At 40.4% G+C, this 19,764-nt stretch overlaps 1 protein-coding gene across 3 annotated transcripts in view; it reads left to right on the top strand.

The window, feature by feature from the left end:
• Window positions 1-566: 566 nt before the first annotated feature.
• The window catches only part of bcar3 (BCAR3 adaptor protein, NSP family member), a 58,154-nt gene continuing 38,956 nt past the window's right edge, over window positions 567-19,764 (top strand). For 2 of the 3 annotated variants that reach the window (XM_061684747.1, XM_061684746.1), the window contains exons 1-4: window positions 567-792; window positions 12,288-12,474; window positions 13,207-13,440; window positions 19,362-19,404. In XM_061684747.1, coding sequence (XP_061540731.1) covers window positions 12,296-12,474; window positions 13,207-13,440; window positions 19,362-19,404 — 456 coding nt within the window. In that variant the 5' untranslated portion in view covers window positions 567-792; window positions 12,288-12,295. The remainder of the gene's footprint in view (window positions 793-12,287; window positions 12,475-13,206; window positions 13,441-19,361; window positions 19,405-19,764) is intronic. The other variant, XM_061684749.1, reaches the window with a different exon arrangement.

Genomic DNA, 19,764 nt, shown 5'->3' with positions numbered 1-19,764 from the left:
TGGGGGTTAGTTCACACACACACAGAGACACACACACACGTAAATAGACGCTCATACTTGTAATGTAATAATGATTCCCTTGAAATTGTTTTAGTGGTTCCACTGTGAAATATAAATCACCCTGCCAATTTGAACGTCTTTGTGATGAGAATACACTTGGTGCTGACTAATGTAAGCTTAGTCAACACTGAGTCAAGTGGTTTAACTTCCTTGAGTGCACCCCACGTTGCTCAAACAGGCCCAAACCGTGTGTTTCTTTTTCATGGGTTGGCTGCACACGACAACATGAGGCCACAACTAAATCTTCTTGGAAGACCCGGCCAGTTGTTGGTGGCGTTGGTGGAAGAGGTCCGACACAAAAAGGCTGAGAGCAATGAAATATGAGGCTGTGCAGGCAACACAGAGATGAAGAGATGAGAGGAGAGAGAGTGGGGGGTGTACAGGGGAGTTTTGTTCAGTGCTGGGGGGGCAGGAGTTGGTGGTGGGGCAGAGGGGTGGGGTGCAAGACGCAACTTGGATAAAAAAGAAAGAAAGAAACTCCCCCTGCACAGTAGATAAGGAGGGGGTCGTGTGCTCACAAATCACTCCCCACAGGGGGAAAGAGGAGGGCAGAGCTTGCCATAGAGCACCGCTACTTGTTGTTGCCTGTCTGAGGCAGCGTGAGAGTTGTTGTCATCCTGCCGCTCCGCTAGTCGCTCATTCAATCAAACTATGAGCCTTAAAAAGTTAGATCAAAGAATATAAAGACGGATAAGAGCAACCTGTAGGAAAGGAGACTGCTGCCAGTAACACGTAAGTTGTGTGTGCATGTACTGTTATCATGTGTGGGAATGACGATGTTTATAGGGAATGTCATCAACCTCTTCAGGCTGTTTTAATCTTTTATTGTCACTGCTTAGGGAGGTTAATTCAGAAATTGCAAATATGACTCTGGGCTTCCGTGACAGTTTCTCTTGCAATTCCCAAATGAAACACATATTTCTTACGATAAGTAGGTTTTACCATAGGACTTATTGCGATAAGTGGGCATCCCAAGGCACTGGGTGTAGCTGTGGTTGAGTGAATTAGTAGTTTAAGCTGTGGAAGCCCCAGAAGGAAATAATTACTAGAAAAGAGATAAGACCTTAATCTTTATTTGTTTTCTTGTTTTACTTTCTTTGGGTTTATAAATTGTGGCTCAAATGTTAGAGTATGACTTTATTTTGTATGCTCACAGTTGCATTGTAGAGGGAAGAATGTCAATATGATTTAGTTTTTGAAAGCCTATGACCATAGTAATTTGAAGTTAAGAAGGCTTGACTGTTTTATGCAGTTTTTTTGACAGGTTGAATGAATGTCCCTCAGAATAAAACTCTGGCCTCTCAGTTATGAGAACATATTGAAGAGCCACCCACGAGGTCTCGATGGAGATGGACATATGTGCATGTACGTGCGTGTGTGTGTTTGCTTTTGGCTGGAGTGGGATGAGGTGGTTGACTGGCCATCAACGCTGCTGCAGTACTAAGAAGACCAACTGACTAACAACAACTTTCACATTTGAGTGCAAATTTGAGCCACCCGCTATACGATGCTCTGTATAATTTCACGTAAGCATCTATTTGACTTCACGGAACTATATTTAAAGTGAATTGTTATTTGGTGGATGGGCATCTCCTAAATGGAAATGGCACAACAAAGTGGTAAAAGAGTGTCGAGAGTTGTGTTAGCAATATCGGGGGAAACGACATGACATTGACATGTTTTTTTTTAGATTTTAAAATGATCTTTATCTTTGCTCTTATTAACATTGGGGGGAAAAAACTATTGCCAGCATTTTAATCGAAACATCTAACTTACCCTCTAAATCCCGATTTATTGTTCGTGTTAACTAATGAATGACTTCCGAATCAGAATTGAATCGTTACTCCTTATACTATTCTGAAAAAAAAGAGATGTCATAGTCAAACGAATGAAAAAATCCAATTTGATTATTTGAAAAGTATCTATTGAACAAGAACGAGCGTAGGGTGGTGCGTTTTGGCTGCAGCTTCTCCATCTGGAAAGGTTTTTCGTTTTAGTTTTGAAATGGCTTACTTTAAACCAGATTCCATCGCCATACTGTAGTCAAAGGTAGAACCAGGGTTGGTTTTACTGTAAATCCTCTTTGACTGGGACCAGCTCCCTCCTTTAGAGCTAGCTAGATAGCGAGCTAGCTGGTTGGCGTAGCTGGCTAGCGCTCGTCATCTGCAACTCTGTGTTGGATCCTCTCCCATTGCCACGGTTGCCGTCCTTCTCCAGCGATGGCTCCTTTCTGGCTTTGGTTGTGCCGCTGCCATGAACATCCATGCAGCTCCCCCGGGGTCGGGTATAGTCGGGCATTACATTTAAAATGTAATAACGGAATAACCAACCAGTAACCTAATAAAAGTCCTGAACCTATAATGTCCACTACATTTTGCGATAGCTTGAAAGGCTGAGGAGCAGCAGACGTGGCTCGAGATTATGCTAGCCATCAAGTTAAATAGATAAAGACATGGAGAGCAAGAGAGACAAACGGAGAGTATGCATTTTCAGTTATATCCAAAAATAAAAAGTTAGTTGTATTAGTATATTATTGTGTTATGGGCTCCATTATTAGATTTGCAAAGATTGATTGATTGATTTATTTATTTTTTTTACTGGGCCATCAATATAATAACCAGCCAATAACCTAATACGTTTTTACATCATTGGCTAAAAGTTATAACGTTATCGGTTCACGGCCTTTATTACGTTATAGGCCAGTTATTACGTAATGGGCCTATTACAATTTAAAACGGGGGAATATATGATGTTATGCATGTTATTACGTTATGGGCTTCTACACACCTCCATCTGCAGAGTTCATCGTCTCAGTGAAGGGATGCACAGAAACTGCGCAATAAGTCAAAATGGCGTTGGCGATAAACACAGGCTAAAAATAGTGAAATATTTTTTATATTTTGAAGTAAATGTCAGTATAAAGTAGTATGATATTCTAAAGTTCGTTGTGATTCAAGTCCCAAAATTCTGATTTAGTATATTGCTTTTTCGGGCCCCCACGAATCTCAATTCGAGTCATCAACAATTTGTCCACCAAGGGCACACATTGAGACAGACAACCATTCACTGTCACACTGGCACTGAGTGGGTAGTGAACCCATGCTGCCAGCACCAAAGTCAGGCGACTGTACGGTACTACACCATCAGTGACTGAGGTTTCAAATTGTTTTATGAATTAACCAGTAGGGTCAAGTACAAAGGATAGATGTAATCTAAAGAAACAGATCGAGTGGCATTTTGTTGGAGTTTTTTACCCATTTGAATGTAACAAGCAATGAAGTACTGTATAATGGTATTGATTTAGCTTCACAAAATGGGCTTCTAGTGGCAACAAGGAAGGATCTTTGCACAATGTTGAGTGCGTGAGTTTGTGTGTGTGTGATAGAGAGTTTAGGCAAGGTTCACATGTAAGTTAAATGGCAACTACTGCTGTGGGATTTAATAACAGCCACATTAATATAACACAGTCACACATACACACACTAGTGGGCCCACATACTGAAGAGCGCAGTAAGACACCTCTCTCTGTCGACAAACAAAGGCTCGCTCTGAGCCACAGTCATGTGACAGTTGTTCCCATTGTTCACTTCAGGCCAGGGGTGGTTTGACTAATGCACTTGTCTGCAGTGTGTGTGTGTGTGTGTGTGTGTGTGTGTGTGTGCGCGCGCATGTTTTTGCGTGTATGCCAAAGCAGGAAGACACTTTTAGCCAGCCAGAGGAAACCCCTTATTCCCAAGCATGTTCTTGTTTGTGTCCGTCTTCCCTATTGTGTTATGTTGGGTTTGTGTATTCAGAGCATTTGCGTGTTTACCCCCATTTAACACATATAACATTGTGATGTGGTTCTAATTCTCGCTCTATATTCCAAATGGCTAAAGACACAGTGGGCACCTGTGACGTAAATCTGTAAAACCTCCTGATGTGTTTTGTATACCCCCATATTATGAAACTACAAGAATATTAATTGTGACATTCCCTCATCTTCATCACCGATTTTTAGATAGGAGACATGAGTGGCTTTGAGTAAGAATTGTAATAGTGCAAGAGAAATTCTTATAGTCTTGTTTTATTGCAAGTAATCCTCAATAATGAGCTGCCTGCTGTCTAAATGTTTACACTGCCATTTCCTCTTCCTGTTAATGTGGAATTGTTTCCCACCCAATGCTGTGTCTACTGTGTATGCCTTTTTTTTTTTTCCAACGTAAGACCTTCAATCGATGTGTACCCGAGTTAACATGTTTTGTCAAAGGTTTCATTAGTTATCAAGTGAAAGGAGCTACTAGTACTGCAGACGGCGTTGCAGCATTTTTAAGAATAAGAGGAGTTACGTGCTAGAAGGATAGTTGATATGATGACCTGCAATTCCAATGGGGCCCCCCATGCCAAAACCACTCATGGCCATACACTACACTATAGATGGACACATATTTGTTGCTACAATTTCTTTAATGTGCTTTATCCACTCAGATCATTTGATATTGAGTCATTACCCAAAAGAGTTCTGTCACTGAAATTAATCTTTAATGTAAATCATATATGGAACAAACCTTTCTACATTTTCCCATCCATAGACATTTGAAGAGGCAGAGATCAATTTGAGGTCTTCATCAATCAAATAAAAACGTTGGTTTCCATAGATTTCTTTTAATCAGATGCTCTAATGTGCAATTTGTAGTTGTAAAAGTATTTATTAATGTTGTAAAGTATTTATTAATGATGTCATACATACCCATCCAGACAGATCAGTTTAACACCATCTGAATCCTTGAGGTGATTCAACTGTTTCACATCCTCAACTTGTCTACGGAGGAAATGAGATCTAACTTTCGCTTCTTGAAACCCAGATGCCCAAAACAACAACTACCTTCATAAAACATAATTTAGTTCCTGCAAACAAGAAGAGTTCAGTTGTCTGGATTCAAAATTTGCAAATTACCACGACATGGAGGACTGAAAATCTGCCTCAATCAGGAAGGGCCATAAAGCATACTTTGGCAAAGTGCATAGTGGAATTTGTCTTATCATGAAGTATGTGATTATTCATTCTGAATTATTCTTAAACATTATAGTAGATCGTCTGACAAGTTATTTTGATCCTGAAAGTCATATTGAAATGAATTATGTATTTCACATCTTGGCTGAGGCCCTTCGGTGAGGGGTTTGCATGTACTCCCCATTCTTGCATAGATTTCTTCTCGGCACTTGGTCTTCCTCACACATTCCCAAAAACATGCATGAAGCATAAGTGGAGATGAAATTGTCAATTAGGTGTGAATGTGAATGTAAATGGTGATTGCAATTGACTAGGAATTGGTGCAGCGTGGACTCCGCCTCTTGCCCAAAGTCAGTTAGGATAGCTTCCTTCTCACCCGTGACCATAATGAGAACAAGCAGTATCGAAAATGGATGGATGGCATTTCAAACGGAGTTCAAGTTTTTCAATATTAGGAACTCTCATTTTATTTGATATTTATTTATTTGATTATCTGATAAAATGTACTTATTAAAATTTAATGCATATATAACATTGCCATTGGTGGCTGAGGACTCCAAATGTTCAGACCCTAGCTCCGCCCCTGAGTTAGATACCTAATTTCATTTATTTTATTTATGTATTACTGTATGCTTTCATAGATATAGGACATGATACGTGTGTGGGTGTGTGTGTGTGTTGGGTAGTATTAGAACAGATGTAGTGAAGATATCCTTTGCATGAAAAACAGAAATAAATAAACATGAGAGGGCATGGCAGGACAATGAAAGGAAGATGTGGTGAAGTCAATGGAGAGCTGACATTATGATGGATAGCACCGGACCCTTCAGGGGGTGTCAGTAAGGGGCAAGATAAATTCGGCAAAGTGAATTAGATTAAGTGAAATAAGTTGTGTGAGAATGCTGTATAATGGCTAGAAATTAGGCCAAATTAAAACTTTCACTCAAGTTGAAAATTAAAAACAAGATTGACCTAAACATATATGTTCTTGAGAGGTGAATGTCTTTGTATTCAGTCAGCGATAGTCCATCCTTTCTTCCCTAAAGAAGGGATGTGTGTCTAACAGATGGTCAGGGCCACACAAATTCACAGACACACACAGCTGACCATCCCTTGAGGTCTTATAATAGGTCCTCCTGTAGTCGTTGTGCCCCTCACAGGAATCCCCACTCCGACCCAGCTGCCTCAGCTGGACCTGAATTGGTTTTACAGTGGTTTTTTGTGTGTGTAAAAAACTTTGCTTGTCATGCTGAAAAGGCCTGGAGTGGTCAGCTGTGCCTGCGTTTGCATTTTATTTGGCATCATCATTTCAATAGAAAGGCTCAAAGACCCCCTGCAGCTCTCTTTCCTGTTGGGATGCTGTAGTTGAAGGGGCCGTTTACACATGATCACTTTTCACTAAAACATATTTACCAATTATTTAAAAACTCCCTAGAGCAGGTACTACACGCCACATTCATTCAAGAACGGGACACGGCTGTTGTCTTCTTTGTGCCGCTCAAGGTAATGAGATTGATAATAACTTCTTAAGCATAGTGTACATTAACTATGACCAGCAAAAGCACAGTACAGTACTCCCATAACTCAAATTCACAACCCAAGTATACTGCAGAATTAACAAAAAACAATACGCTTTTGGATAAGACTGGGAGAACAAGCTTTTGGTCCACGGTAATAACACTTTGGGCTCTATTTTCATAGTTCTAGCAGAGGAGCGCAGAATTCTCGCTCAGCGCGTTTGCCAATTTGGCAGACAATCTGCGCCAAGCTGGACATATCGACACAAGGGTGTGTCCTTTGACGTGGCTGAAAATCTGTCTAAACATCTCACACCATGTCACCAGGTCTAACGCGGTCTTGGTGAATTTGATCGCCGCACAGGTAGACAGATATGGAAGCTCCACGGGTATGTTATTATTATTATTGTTGTTATTATCAACATCACTATTAATATTTTGAAAATCATCCCAAATGGCCGGCACAGCTATGGGGGGCACATGGACGATTGGGGGTGGGGATAGATACAAAGAGGCTCGTGGACATATTTAAGTTGCCAGTGGTTATCATCATCTCATATTGTTTTTAATAATGGTACCCACTCACATTGTCTGATGCCACACCGGCCAAGAGCAGTGACAATGCACAGATTTCTGCGATTACACATCGTCCTCTTCCCCACAGAGACGTCTCCATGCGTGATTGTAAGTGCGCAACATTTAAAGGGAATGAGTGGAGCCACTTTGATTGGACATGATTGAAGTTGGCTGTGCTAGCTCCCACAACAGCACAGACGTGCCTTTTTTAAATATGCTGGCTTACACCTGTCTTCGAAATTACCAATACCTGGTCTAACACGTGCAGATTTACGCTGCCCACCGTGCCGGATTTATGCCGCCGACGCAAATAGAGCAGTTGTTGCGAATTACCGTGTTGTAATTTTTCGTAGGGTCATGTGAACAGGGATCATTTTGGCATAATGTATTACTGTATCTGTTTGCAAAAAATGTCACCCACAAAGAAAAATCTCACATTTTTACTAGCCGTTGTGAAGCAATATCACACAGTAAGTAGTTTCTGAGCTCTCTTTACTTGCTATTACATGGTGAAAACTGAACTGTACAGCACGGAAGCAAAGCTCATACCAGTACTGCGCCAATACAGTACTGCATCTTTTTGCACAATTGTTTTTTGTCAATGTCTTTATGTCCCCAAAGTGTTCTGTAAATTGACTGTTTGTTGTACTAGAGCGGCTCCAACTACCGGAGACAAATTCCTTGTGTGTTTTGGACATACTTGGCAAATAAAGATGATTCTGATTCTGATTCTGATTCTGAAACTCTGATGAGTAGCATTAGTTTAGGGGTGCTGGTCCACCAATATTTTATTTTTGCCCACTTAACTGGGTGATTCAATGTTGCCGTGACAATGATAAAGATGTTATTGTTCTTAACCAAGACACTGTGCAAACAAATTAGGGATGGTCAAAATCTTGGGTTTTTTTGTCTTTTATCAGGATTATGTTATATTAAAATAATAATAATAATAATTAATTTCTGCATTAATTGAGCAACATAATATAGTCAAATCCCCATACCTTATCATACCCTTGTTATTTCAGCTAAGGTTATTACAGATATCTGTTTTAATTGAATGAATATAACTGATTATGTTAAATTTACAAGGAAGAAATAGCCAAACAGTTAATAATGTCATATACTACTATGCAAGCTATTTTAGTTGTCTAATTCAACTATATATATGTATATGGTTGACATGGGACCCACAGAATCTTACCATCCCTTCTAATCAACCATTATGTCTGGAAACTGATGATATTTTGGTGTGTCCAGGATGATGAAGCTCTGCATGATGAGTGTTCCAAGCTGTAAATAGTACATAGTGTACTCATCATCATGCAGGAGGGGAATTTATCAAGAACGTTCAGTTTTCCATCAGTGCCAAACAGTCCTGTACATTTTGTGGCCTGTGTAATTTATCAACTGACAGAACCAAGTGAGGATAAATAAAGTAATGGTGTTTTTTTTCCCCCCATCACACGTGTACCAAATTAAATGTTAACACTGTGTGGCACTGGTGTCAAACTCAAATTCACAGTGGGCCAAAATTCTAAATTGGGACAAAGTCACGGCCCAAACTGAATATTTATTTAAAATTGACTGTGATTGTGCATGTTTTCTGTTCTCTACAGATATAGAAATATTAAACCTTATCATATGAAAACAAACAAGTTTTGCTTCAACACTGAATCTGGATAAGCAAACTTTATTATTAGAAACATATGAGAAATCAAATTTGTGCTAAAATCAGTGGTTTTAGATTTAGATTATTTTGTTGCTGTCTTTATGTTTTCACATTTCTTTTTTTAATGGAAATCTTTTTTCAAAGGCCGACTACAAAATAACTCCTTCCAAAAATATATAATAAAAATGTGATTTTAAGCGTTTTATGGAGCAATGCATGCTGGGAGCACATGGCTTCACAATTCTGCTGCATGCAAACTACAGTAACTGTCTGTGTGGCATCAAACAAAATCCCATAATTTAATCGAAACTGTAGCTAATTACTTTAAAATCACTTTCAAGTATGTGGTAAATAACTTTAGAATTTACAGGAATGTCTAACAGTGTATGGTCACACACAATAGTAAGTGTAGCTCTTTTGTGACTGGAATCATAGTGGTTTAAAATTGTAATCTCGCTGCCGCATGTTTAAAATTCCAGGGTTTATTCGAATGGTTCTCTTTCATCACCACCCAGCGCAGACTATTTATAGAGCTCCAATTCAAAATTTTGAATTCATAAAGTCTTATGCTGATAGTTCTGATGAAAGCCATTTTAATGTTATGTCTGTTTTCTCACAGCCAAAGCAGTATGCCAAAGCATACTGTGCATTCAGATTTAACATCCAATAAACACTTGAATCCGTTTAGCTTCCTTTAGAAATTGACTAGTGGACACAACATTAGAAACAAAGGCCTGTCTTGTTGTCATGTAATGATAGGAATGACCACCCTGCAAGGAATGTGCGCTTTATGTCCATGACAATGTGAAAGGGTGTGTGAACGTATGGATAGCTACGGCGGCACCTGTTGTACTCATTCTCTTCATGTGTTCATAACATTTCTTGAATGAATGCTGTGTTTTGCGTGTGTGTGTGTGTGTGCGCGCGTGTCTATTACAGTTCAGATAACTGTGTCAGATAAATGATGAAAAGCAGTCTTACAGCATAAGGCTTCTTTTTTACGTTACTTTGTTTACCCTCGGGTTGTTGAAAACTGTGTTCATATATTCATAGGTTCATATTTTGTCTCTCTCTTGGCAGTAGGGTGAGATAGGTGTTAGCATGTCGCCGTCATAGTTCTGAGGGTTTGAATCTCAGCTTCAGGATTCTTATGTGGGGTTTTGCGTTCGCCCTGTGCTTGCATGTTGATGTTTATTTTTTTTACGGCTTCCTCCGACATGCATGTTAGGTTCATTGAAGACTCTAAAATGTCCATAGGTGTGAGTGTGAGTGCGAATGGTTGTTTGTCTATCTGTGCCTTGCGAGTGGCTGGCAACCAGTCCACGGTGTACCCTGCCTCTCACCCAAAGTCAGCTGGGATAGGCTCCAGCTATTCGTGATGTTAATGAGGTTAAGCAGTCTAGTAAATGGGTGGATGGATTAACATTGACTATCAAAGGTCTCCCACCTAATTGAGCACCTTAGCCCTAAAGAGCACCTGGTATTTTCTGCACTCTGATCAAATCAACATGCCTGGTGACTATATGAGGAGATACAGAACAACATATGAATTATTGTCTTAGTCTCACCTCTTAATACTGTACATTCATTGTTCATTCTACCACATACTAGACAATTCTGTTCTTCCAACTTTGTGGGATCAGTTTAGGGCTGTCACAAATGGTTATTTTTATAGTCAACTAGTCACTGATTATTTTTGTGATTAGTCGACTATTCGGATCATATCGCTGGCGTCGGGCTGAAACCTCCGATATACAAATTTGGTCAATTCCATATTTATAACTCTAAATTTTGAAAGCTATCATTGGGCAGGAGGCGGGTTACACCCTGAACTGGTTGCCAGCCAATCGTAGGGCACATACAAACAAACAACCATTCGCACTCACATTCACACCTACGGGCAATTTGGAGTCTTCAATCAACCTACCACGCATGTTTTTGGGATGTGAAAGGAAACCGCAGTGCCCGGAGAAAACCCACGCAGGCACAGGGAGAACATGCAAACTCCACACAGGCGGGGCCGGGATTTGAACCCCGGTCCCCAGAACTGTGAGGCAGATGTGCTAACCCAGTCGTACACCATGTCGGCTGTGTAAAAGATAATTAAGATAATTTGTAACCTATTTTTCATCCAGATAGAACATGAAGAACAGTTTCTTATTTGCAATGTTGATCTGGTAATAGTACATTTAACTTTTGATAAACTTTCCAGCTGCTGGTATAGCATTCCTGACATGGTTATACAGTACATGGTAGGGCAAATTAAAATGAAGGTGATACTTTGGTTTTCAACATTTTTAGCTGTAAATGTTTAGTGCACATTAATATGGAACCCAAAACTATCCAGCCATCCGTTTCTGAACCGCTAATCCTCATTAGCGTCACGGGTGTGCTGGCACCTATCTTAGCTGAGTTTGGGCGCGAGGCGGGATGCACTCTCAACTGGTCACCAGCCGATTGCAGCCATAACATTTTCAATTAATGTTACCCCCACCAATGTGGCTGCCACATAGGCACGTAGGCAACAGCCTGCTAAAGCGTATTATTTTCTATTCATATATGTGGTAATAACGTTATATCAAACACGTAACCTGTGTGGTAAGGCTAATGAAAATCATCATCGTTAGCCTTAAGCTAATGTTGACGTTTACAGCGGTAAGCAATTAGCTCACAGCCATCGATGATAATATTATCTCCTAACTAGCCAAATAGCTTTCCAAGGTGACTGTCCCTCTTTGTCAGAAATTGAATCAGCCATAACATGTTTCCATTTTAGATGCTCGTGCATCACTGTCATGGCTCCCATGAGAGGCACATTCTGTATCGCAGGTTTTGCATCGCATTCCTCTTCCGTATTTTGGGTGAACAGCTCAAACTTCAAGCTCAGTTGCTAACGTCGGTTAGTCGTAGTTCTTCCGGATAAGTCACACAGCGAACCCGGATGACCACTACTGTACATATGCGTCACGGCCAGAATGCAGACAACAGGCTTGCAGAGCAGCGGGATGATTCAAACACTTTTTAGAGAAAAATAAAGCTACAAAAAAAATAAACGAAGACATTGAAAATTAAATCAATTGTCGAGAAGTTTGAGTAATCAGCTAATCTTGGCAGCCCTAGATCAGTTTGGGGAAGGTCCTGCTCTCTTCCAGTATGACTGTACTCCAATGCGCAAAGCAAGCGTTTGAATGAATTTGTGAGCCCTCACCTCAACCATATCAGAATCAGAAACACCTTTTGCGATGAACTAGAACAGAGGTTGAACCAGACCCTCTCATCTAACATTAGTAACCTCTTACCTCACACAGTTTCATTTTCTGTCAATATAATGATGAAATCTCCCAGTACCTTTTGTCAGTTCATCATAAATCAATGTAGTAGATTAATTTCATTATGAAAACTTGTTTTCACTTGTTAAGATTAAATTAATAGTTTGACTACATTTCGTTGTGTTTGCTTCTTTGTTTTGCAGAGTGGAGGATGATGGCAGAGGGGCGTTTTGCCAGCCTGCCCAGGTCGCTCCATGCACATCACACACTAAGAGGCAATTCCCATGTCCACGACCCTGGCCTTGGTGCTTCAAGTGGGAGTAGCTGCCACTCAAGTAAGCTGCAAGCCTCCATTGCCTCCTCCATGGACCTTCTCAGCTCTCAACCAAGGTGGGCCAGATAAACCAAACTGTCTCATAAATATTTATGGCTGTTCTCCTTGAATGACCCAAATACATAAAATATGTTGGTTCTCCATAACTAAGAATTAACATGTACTTATTAAAAGAAAAATAAAGCAAATAAAAACACAATTTATTTTAAGATGAAGTCAATGCATTTAATTATCTTACATACTGTAAACAATTAGGGCCTGAGAACAGTTTTTTTTGGGTGTATTAAACACAATGTTACACAGGATCAGTGACATGCAGTGAGGTTCATGGCTGATGAGCAGGGCTTGACATTAACATCCACCAACCCGCCAAATGCGGGTTCGTCCCCACCAACCCACACGCCCCCCCCCCCCCACGCAATTGCCAAATGTATTTCGATTGGGAAAAAAATTGGTCAGCAATGCAAAAACTATGGAAAATAAGAGTGCACATTAAAAGTGTCTGACAACATTAGATTGGAGACCTGAAAAGAAACAGAAACTGGCACTTGCCAATTACAAGTCTCCTCCAACCACTCAGAGAGGTATTGCACAATCTGAGGTGAGGTGAGGTTGCCTACTGTTGCACTTCTCGTCTCACCCATGTATTCGAAACAAGAAACATGCTAATTTAGCAATTTTGACAATGAAGTCATGGACATTATTGGATTAAAAAAGAAAATACAATTATTATTATTATTATTATTGTTATTCAGTGTCTTTCATGTTTTCTCCCCTACCTTCCTTAGTCTCACTCCAGGGTGTAATGGATCAGAGTTCCCCGTAGCTTCTTACCAGCATATCTCCATTCATGGAACGCTGCCTCGACGTAAGAAGGGAGGGTCCACCAACACCTGGGACGCAAGAGCCAAACACACTCAGCCAGTAAATAGCAGAAGCTTAACATTGTTAGCTGCACAGGTCCACCAGCCAATGACCTCGCCGCTGGTTCAAAATATTATCGACGACTTCCACAGTTACGGGTAAGCAAAAATCAAAGACATCTACAGTGCAATGAAAAGGTATTGGCCCCCTTCTCAAATTCGTGTCTGTTAGGTCATCAGTTTGTAACCTCAAACTGCAGTGCACTTGTGTTCTGCAGCACGATAACGATCCAGAGCACACCAGCAAGTCAAGGTAGCTTCGAAAAACGAAATTGTTGTATAATAAATAAAAACACTATTTAAAAAGTCCATTTTATATTTGGGTTATCTTTTTTCTGATATTAACATTTGTTTGATTATCTTGTTAAAGTGGGGAAACTGCAAAAATATAAAAATTTGAGAAGGGAGAAAATATATTTTTTTTTACAGCACTGTATATACTAGTCAATTGCTGATGTAGTTCACCAAATATGTTCATTGCATTTCACTGTTGTGTAGAACAATAATAGGCACTCACTAACCATAACATTAGACACACCTGTATAAACAAACGCGATTTTGCCGAAAAAAGATTACTCCAATGGTGCTTGTGGTAGAGCACTGACCCCCACCAAGTACATGTTGCATGAAGATGACTAAGATTACCACAAAACAATAAACACACTGCTTCTGGTAAAAATCTCAGTGCCTTTTATGCTGGATGGGCAGAACAGGTCAAGGTGCCCAATTCTGATTTAGTTCCTGTTACGGATTCTGTTTAAAACCTACTTTCCGAAGGACCATTATCCAATATCACAATGTTTACCTTCGCTGAACAGATAAAATAACCCACGAGCAGACGTGTAAAGTGACAACACAAATAATAAAAATATTTAGGAGCCACTCATAGTGTAACAGCTCACTGGCCTGACTTGCGTCCTGGATGTGTGAGTGTAAAAGTTTGTTTGTCTCGATATGTGCCCTATGGTTGAGTAGCGACCAGTCCAATGGACCCCAAAAAATGCTTCATGAAATGGTTTTCTACAGGCATCATGACATGCAAATGATTGCTGTTTGTATGGGGACTGTGTCCCCTTGTGGAGACAGTATAAGGTGTCTTGAAGGGCTTTGCTTTAAAAAAAAAAAAAAAAAAACATTGAAGTGAGATGTTATGGTTGTCAAGGATGTATAACTTCTTCATTGTTCGAAGAGCTCCATTATTGCTAGAGAACCTAAGGTTAGCTTGTTGGTAGGAAGTGACTGAGAGTGTCATGGCCACATTTGTATGTTCTTGCTTTGCCGAGTGGTTGATTAAAAACACCAGCTAACCAGCGACGGGTCTCGTTATTGTTTGACAATGGATGATTGGATGTCGCGATGTTCTATACTTTCAAATGAATTGACATTTCATCAAAATTAAAGTCAAGCTAGGGCCGCCACATTCCGGAGACAATGGTTTGCCCTCAGATTGGACAAAGAAAAGCCTTGGGGTTTTGGGCTTAGCTCAACTTCAGAGAGAGCGCACACAAAAACTCTCGTCATCCTTCATCGTGTCTGTCTATCTTTCGGTCGCAAGTGTAGTATTACAGCTGACTGTATCTGATACAGCCAACTATGAGCGCATGCGTGTGTTCATAGCCCCCAGCATCTGGGTTACCTTTGTAGGTCAGGGTGTGGCAGGACAGATCACAGATTACTGTGAACTCTTTGTCTGGACGCTCCATCTTTCTGCCTCCGCTCTGGATACATTTCATATGAAGGTGAGCTGGACAATTAGTCCAGGTCACCTTCAACCAGTGCAGGTGGCTGCACAGTGAACAATGTAATTCTCTCAGCTTTTCGGTATAGTCTCTTAATAAGTAGTTTTTTTTTTTTAACACTTTTATTTTATTTGTCTGCTTCAACTGGCACGGAGAAGATTGATAATTAAAGAGTTGTGGATGTATGAAAACTTGTTTTGCACTGACATTGAGGTATTAGACTGACAATCTGTCAGGTTAATTTTCTGAGAAAGTGTAATATATGTTTAGGTTGTAACCAGAAATTGCCTTTAATAGGCTCCATGTATTATTTCAGTTTGTATTAAATCTGACTTTAAAAAAAAAAAAAAAGAAAAGAAAAGGTATTATATCAGATAATTAAATATTTAATTTAGCGGCAGGACAGTATAATAGTGGTTAGCATGTTTCTCTGACAGTCTAGGTTTCAGTTCGGGCTTTCTGGAGTGGAGTTCTCCCCATGCTTGCGTTGGTTTCTGCACACATTCCCAATAAAAAATAAAACATTGCATGTTTGATTCGTGTTTACCAACCTTTACTGGGACAACGCACCCGTTTTGCATAAGAAAAAAAATCTCCACCACATAGAAATACTGAAATAATGATAATGTCATTTCAATTTACTTTCAATTTGACTTAGTGTGAAATCGCGGCCTGTTTAGTTGAACACAAAGCTGATATACTCGGGAATCACTGTGTTAAATTAATTTAAGACTCTAAGTTGTCCATCGTTGTTTGTTTTTTTTGTACCCTGCAATTGACTGGCACCCAAAGTCAGCTGGGATAGGCTGGAGCTCACTTGTGGACCTAATCCAAACAAGCCCTATAGCAGATGATCGGATGGATAAAATGTTGCTACAGTAAATTACTTACCCTCGAATAAGAAGAATTAGAAATGAAAAACCTTGCTGAAAAGACTTAAATGTTCATCTTATTCATGTGTGCTGACACATCAGAAGTAAAAAGTAGAATTAAAAAAAATGGGAAAAATGAATAGCTGAGTAATTTAGTTCTTGCCACATCCCTATAATGTCCAGTTAGTAACACCTTTGGCTGTCTGCCAAGAGAGGCTGTTTAATAGCCTATAGATGGATAATCGGTATTTTAAATGTTGTCTGTCTTGTATCTTATGTTCCTTGTTTGATTTCATATCATTTAATAAAACAGAATGTTTACAGTAACATGCATACAATGTAACAACAGAGCCAAGTTATTTTAAAGGAAAATGTAATTGTGGCTCAAGAAAAATGCTCAGACTTCCTCCCTTATCTCACTTTCTGCAATCTGACTTGTTGATTTGAAACTGTTACATCACACTAATTACCTTTCTATAAAAAGATAAGTCAGTCCGTCTTGACTTTCCATTGCTTACCCTGCCAGCTGACCTTAGACCCCTGACCTTATGTTGCTCTAGCTCCTGATTGGCCAGTTAGTTTTTCTGTTGACCCTAGTGGGCACTTTAACAGAACCCCAAGCAAGGAAGAGGAGGAGGCGGAAGACAGTAGACTGAGAGGAAAGGGAAGGAGGGAGCAGCTGACATAGACGGCTTTCTCTTAAATCAACATAATGATGCTTTTAACTTGTCAGTCATGTCTTAATTCTAGGTTTTGTTTGTTTGTTTGTTTTATTTTAATTGGAATCAGCATTAAACTAATTTTCAGCTCAAACAAGATGGGACAAACATGCAACATGTGTGTATGCATTGGGGACTCCTTCAAAAAGCAAATCGACTGCTCAGGTTTTTCTCTACATCAGTAGCCAATCTTACTGGGTAGCATGTCCACATGTTTGACTCAACCTCAGCACTATGCCGTACAGCTTTTGTTTGACACTGACATCTGTTGGCTGCATTCTCACACTGCATCGGCCGTCTTTCCATAGTTCCACATTCTACACACACACACACACACACACACAAAACCTCATACCACCCTGTACTCCCATACTAAAGTCGCCCACATGTGGTGATGCTAAATGTCATGTGGGGAAGCAAAAGAACAACAGAAGCCAGAAAAAGACTGTGGTGAGAGCAGCCTCCCCTCTCCACTTTTTACTCTTTCTCTGGCATTCTCTCCTTCTGTGCGTCTTTGTGTAGCAGGTCCACCTCGTGGTCACGCAAGCAGAAAGTGTCCGACGCTGTTTCAGCAAAACAAGCAGAATAAAAAATTCGAAGTTAGCTGTGGTTAGTTTGTGCAGTCTGGAAGGGCAGTCCTCGGCCTCCGCATTCCGACCGCACTTTGCGTCCATTCCTTTGCCGCTCTTGTTAAACTTACAGCTGCGGTTGGATTTGGAATGTGTTCAGTGCAAGATTATCCTTCACCTGACTGATGTTTAAAGGGTGTTGTAGTTTAGCAGCTTGGGCTTTGACCTAGCTGAGGAAACTTGGAAACCCCCATTGGTCACAGCACATTGGGCACCAGTAATGTTTACATGGGTGTTGTCCAAATGGTTGGGACAAAGAGGCCAGGGACAGTGTTACGAGGGGCAGGTGGCTGATGTGGCGAATCTTTGGAGGCATCCACTGAGGTCAGAACAGAAATATATATCAGTGAACTATGTGGTCAGGCTTGTGGCGTTATGCATGCTGGACTACAGTTGACAAGAAACCAGTGCTCATCATTTTCCAAACAATATCTACCAGGCATACAGGCACTGAAATGACCACTTTCAGTCACTTCATCGTGTGGAACAAAAGTACAAGTAACTTACTATGTGCTATCGCTCTCCATCGGTGGCATTCTATTCACAATGCATTCAAATGACAAAATTCCAATATATCATCTCAATTTTCAATTCTATATCTCAACAAGATAGGAACAGAGTAAGAGTTTGAATCCTACCTCCACCAAGTGCAGAAGTGGAAGGTATTGTGTTAATTGAATTTAGTTTAATCAAATGAATCGATGTAGCCATCCCCACTCCTGCTCTATGCGTGACATACATTTGGGCGGGCCAAGCAGATGTGATGTCCAAAGTCAAATGTTAGTGTCGGACGATCATAAGGGGAGGGTGGGGAACAATACCAATAATCAATAATATTGATTATTGGTATTGTGTGCACCAGCAAACATGCAAATGTCACATGTATGTTGAAATAACTCTTTTTAGACTCCATCCCTTTGCTCAGCCCACTTGCGGTGCAGTTATGGAACAGCGATTGTGAGAAAGCTTCAGAGTGCATATAATTACGCGTTCTAAGTTTCCTGCACTAGTTAAATCCACATGTATATGAAGTGTATTTTCTTTTTGGAAACCTTTTAGGAAAGGTGTAAAGATTATAAAGGCTTGTCATCATTGTTTTCGCTTTTTCACACGCTCTTATCTTTTTTGTTCTGGATCTTTTGTGCCCAGAAATAGAAGCTAGGACAGAGGAAATATGAATAATGACCATAAATTGTTGTGAATGCAGCCTTCTGTTCAATTACGTAATGAAATCCCGCTCGATATTCGGGGCCACATTAAAGCTGAGAGGGCTTACAGCTGAACATGTTTGGTTTGTTAAGTACTGGCCCATGCTAATATTCCCATGGGAACACTACCGTGAGCTTAAGGGACTTTAACCAGCAACCTTGTTCAAGTAGTCAAGGATTTCAGCTAATTACCTATTACGGTGAGCCGCTGGCTATAAGCCTCCTGGAGAAAGTCTGCACTTGGACACTCAAGTTGTTAGAACAGAATGTGGCGCAACGTACAGTTTGTTCAAAGGGCCTATGCTCCTGGGGAAAAAGAAAAAGAAAAAAAGAAGAAGATTAAACGTGTACAGGTAATGCATCTGTGTTTTCCAAGTGTTGTGTGCCGTAACTTCTATGTGAAATTGTCAGTGGACTCACAAGGGTGGGCGTGTGGCTGTGATGTGGGTTATCATGGGAAGGAGAGGGAGGGAGTCAAGGGGGGGATGGAGGGAGAGAGAGAGCGAGCGTGTGAGAGAGAGAAAGTGAGCGAGACCGATCGGGACCTAAAGATTTGAGTTAGAAGAAGCTCAGTATGAATTTCTACTTCTTTTTCTCAAGTGAGTTTTGGATAGTGTTACCAGCTCCAACTCAACTAGCATTTTGCCAAACCAGACGGCAAAGATGCCTCTTTGGATGAGTGAATATATGTGAATATTTGTTTGCGAAGCATCATCACCAGTCACAACTGGCTCGTTGCAGTAGGAAGCAGAGAGGAGCTAAGGGAACAAGGACAGTTTGTTGGTGGGAAAACCAACATCGAGAACAAGATGTGCTCACTCAACCGGGCTTTTTCTCTCTCTGTGTTCCCCAGGGAGCCAACAGTCGGTTTGGATGCCACGATGGACTATGTCAAGGTAAGTACAACTTTGTTTAGCAGACAGATGTTATTGTCAGGATTATTCTATAGAGCATTTTATGTTAAAATTCGCAGAAACGCAACACTGTATGGTTTTTCCTTATCACAAAGTTGACGCCAAGACATATCACATTACGTTTATGTAATTCCACACATTTGTTATCCTCTCCAGACTGTCTGTACAGAGATGAAAAAATATATATTTAAAAAAAAATCATAAACATACAGTCCAGAAATAGGATGAGTTTATTTCTGCACACTGTCAAGAAAAGCTGCTGCGGTGCGTGTAGCATGAATCACTATAGCTGTAGTTCTTGAAAACCACCGAAATTCCTCTCTCCTGTAAAAGTTTAGAATG

Source organism: Phycodurus eques, chromosome 8 (genome assembly GCF_024500275.1).
Source record: "Phycodurus eques isolate BA_2022a chromosome 8, UOR_Pequ_1.1, whole genome shotgun sequence".
Lineage (NCBI taxonomy): Eukaryota > Metazoa > Chordata > Actinopteri > Syngnathiformes > Syngnathidae > Phycodurus > Phycodurus eques.
Note: the sequence above shows the minus strand (reverse complement) of the source record. Positions and strands in the feature narration are given on the sequence as shown.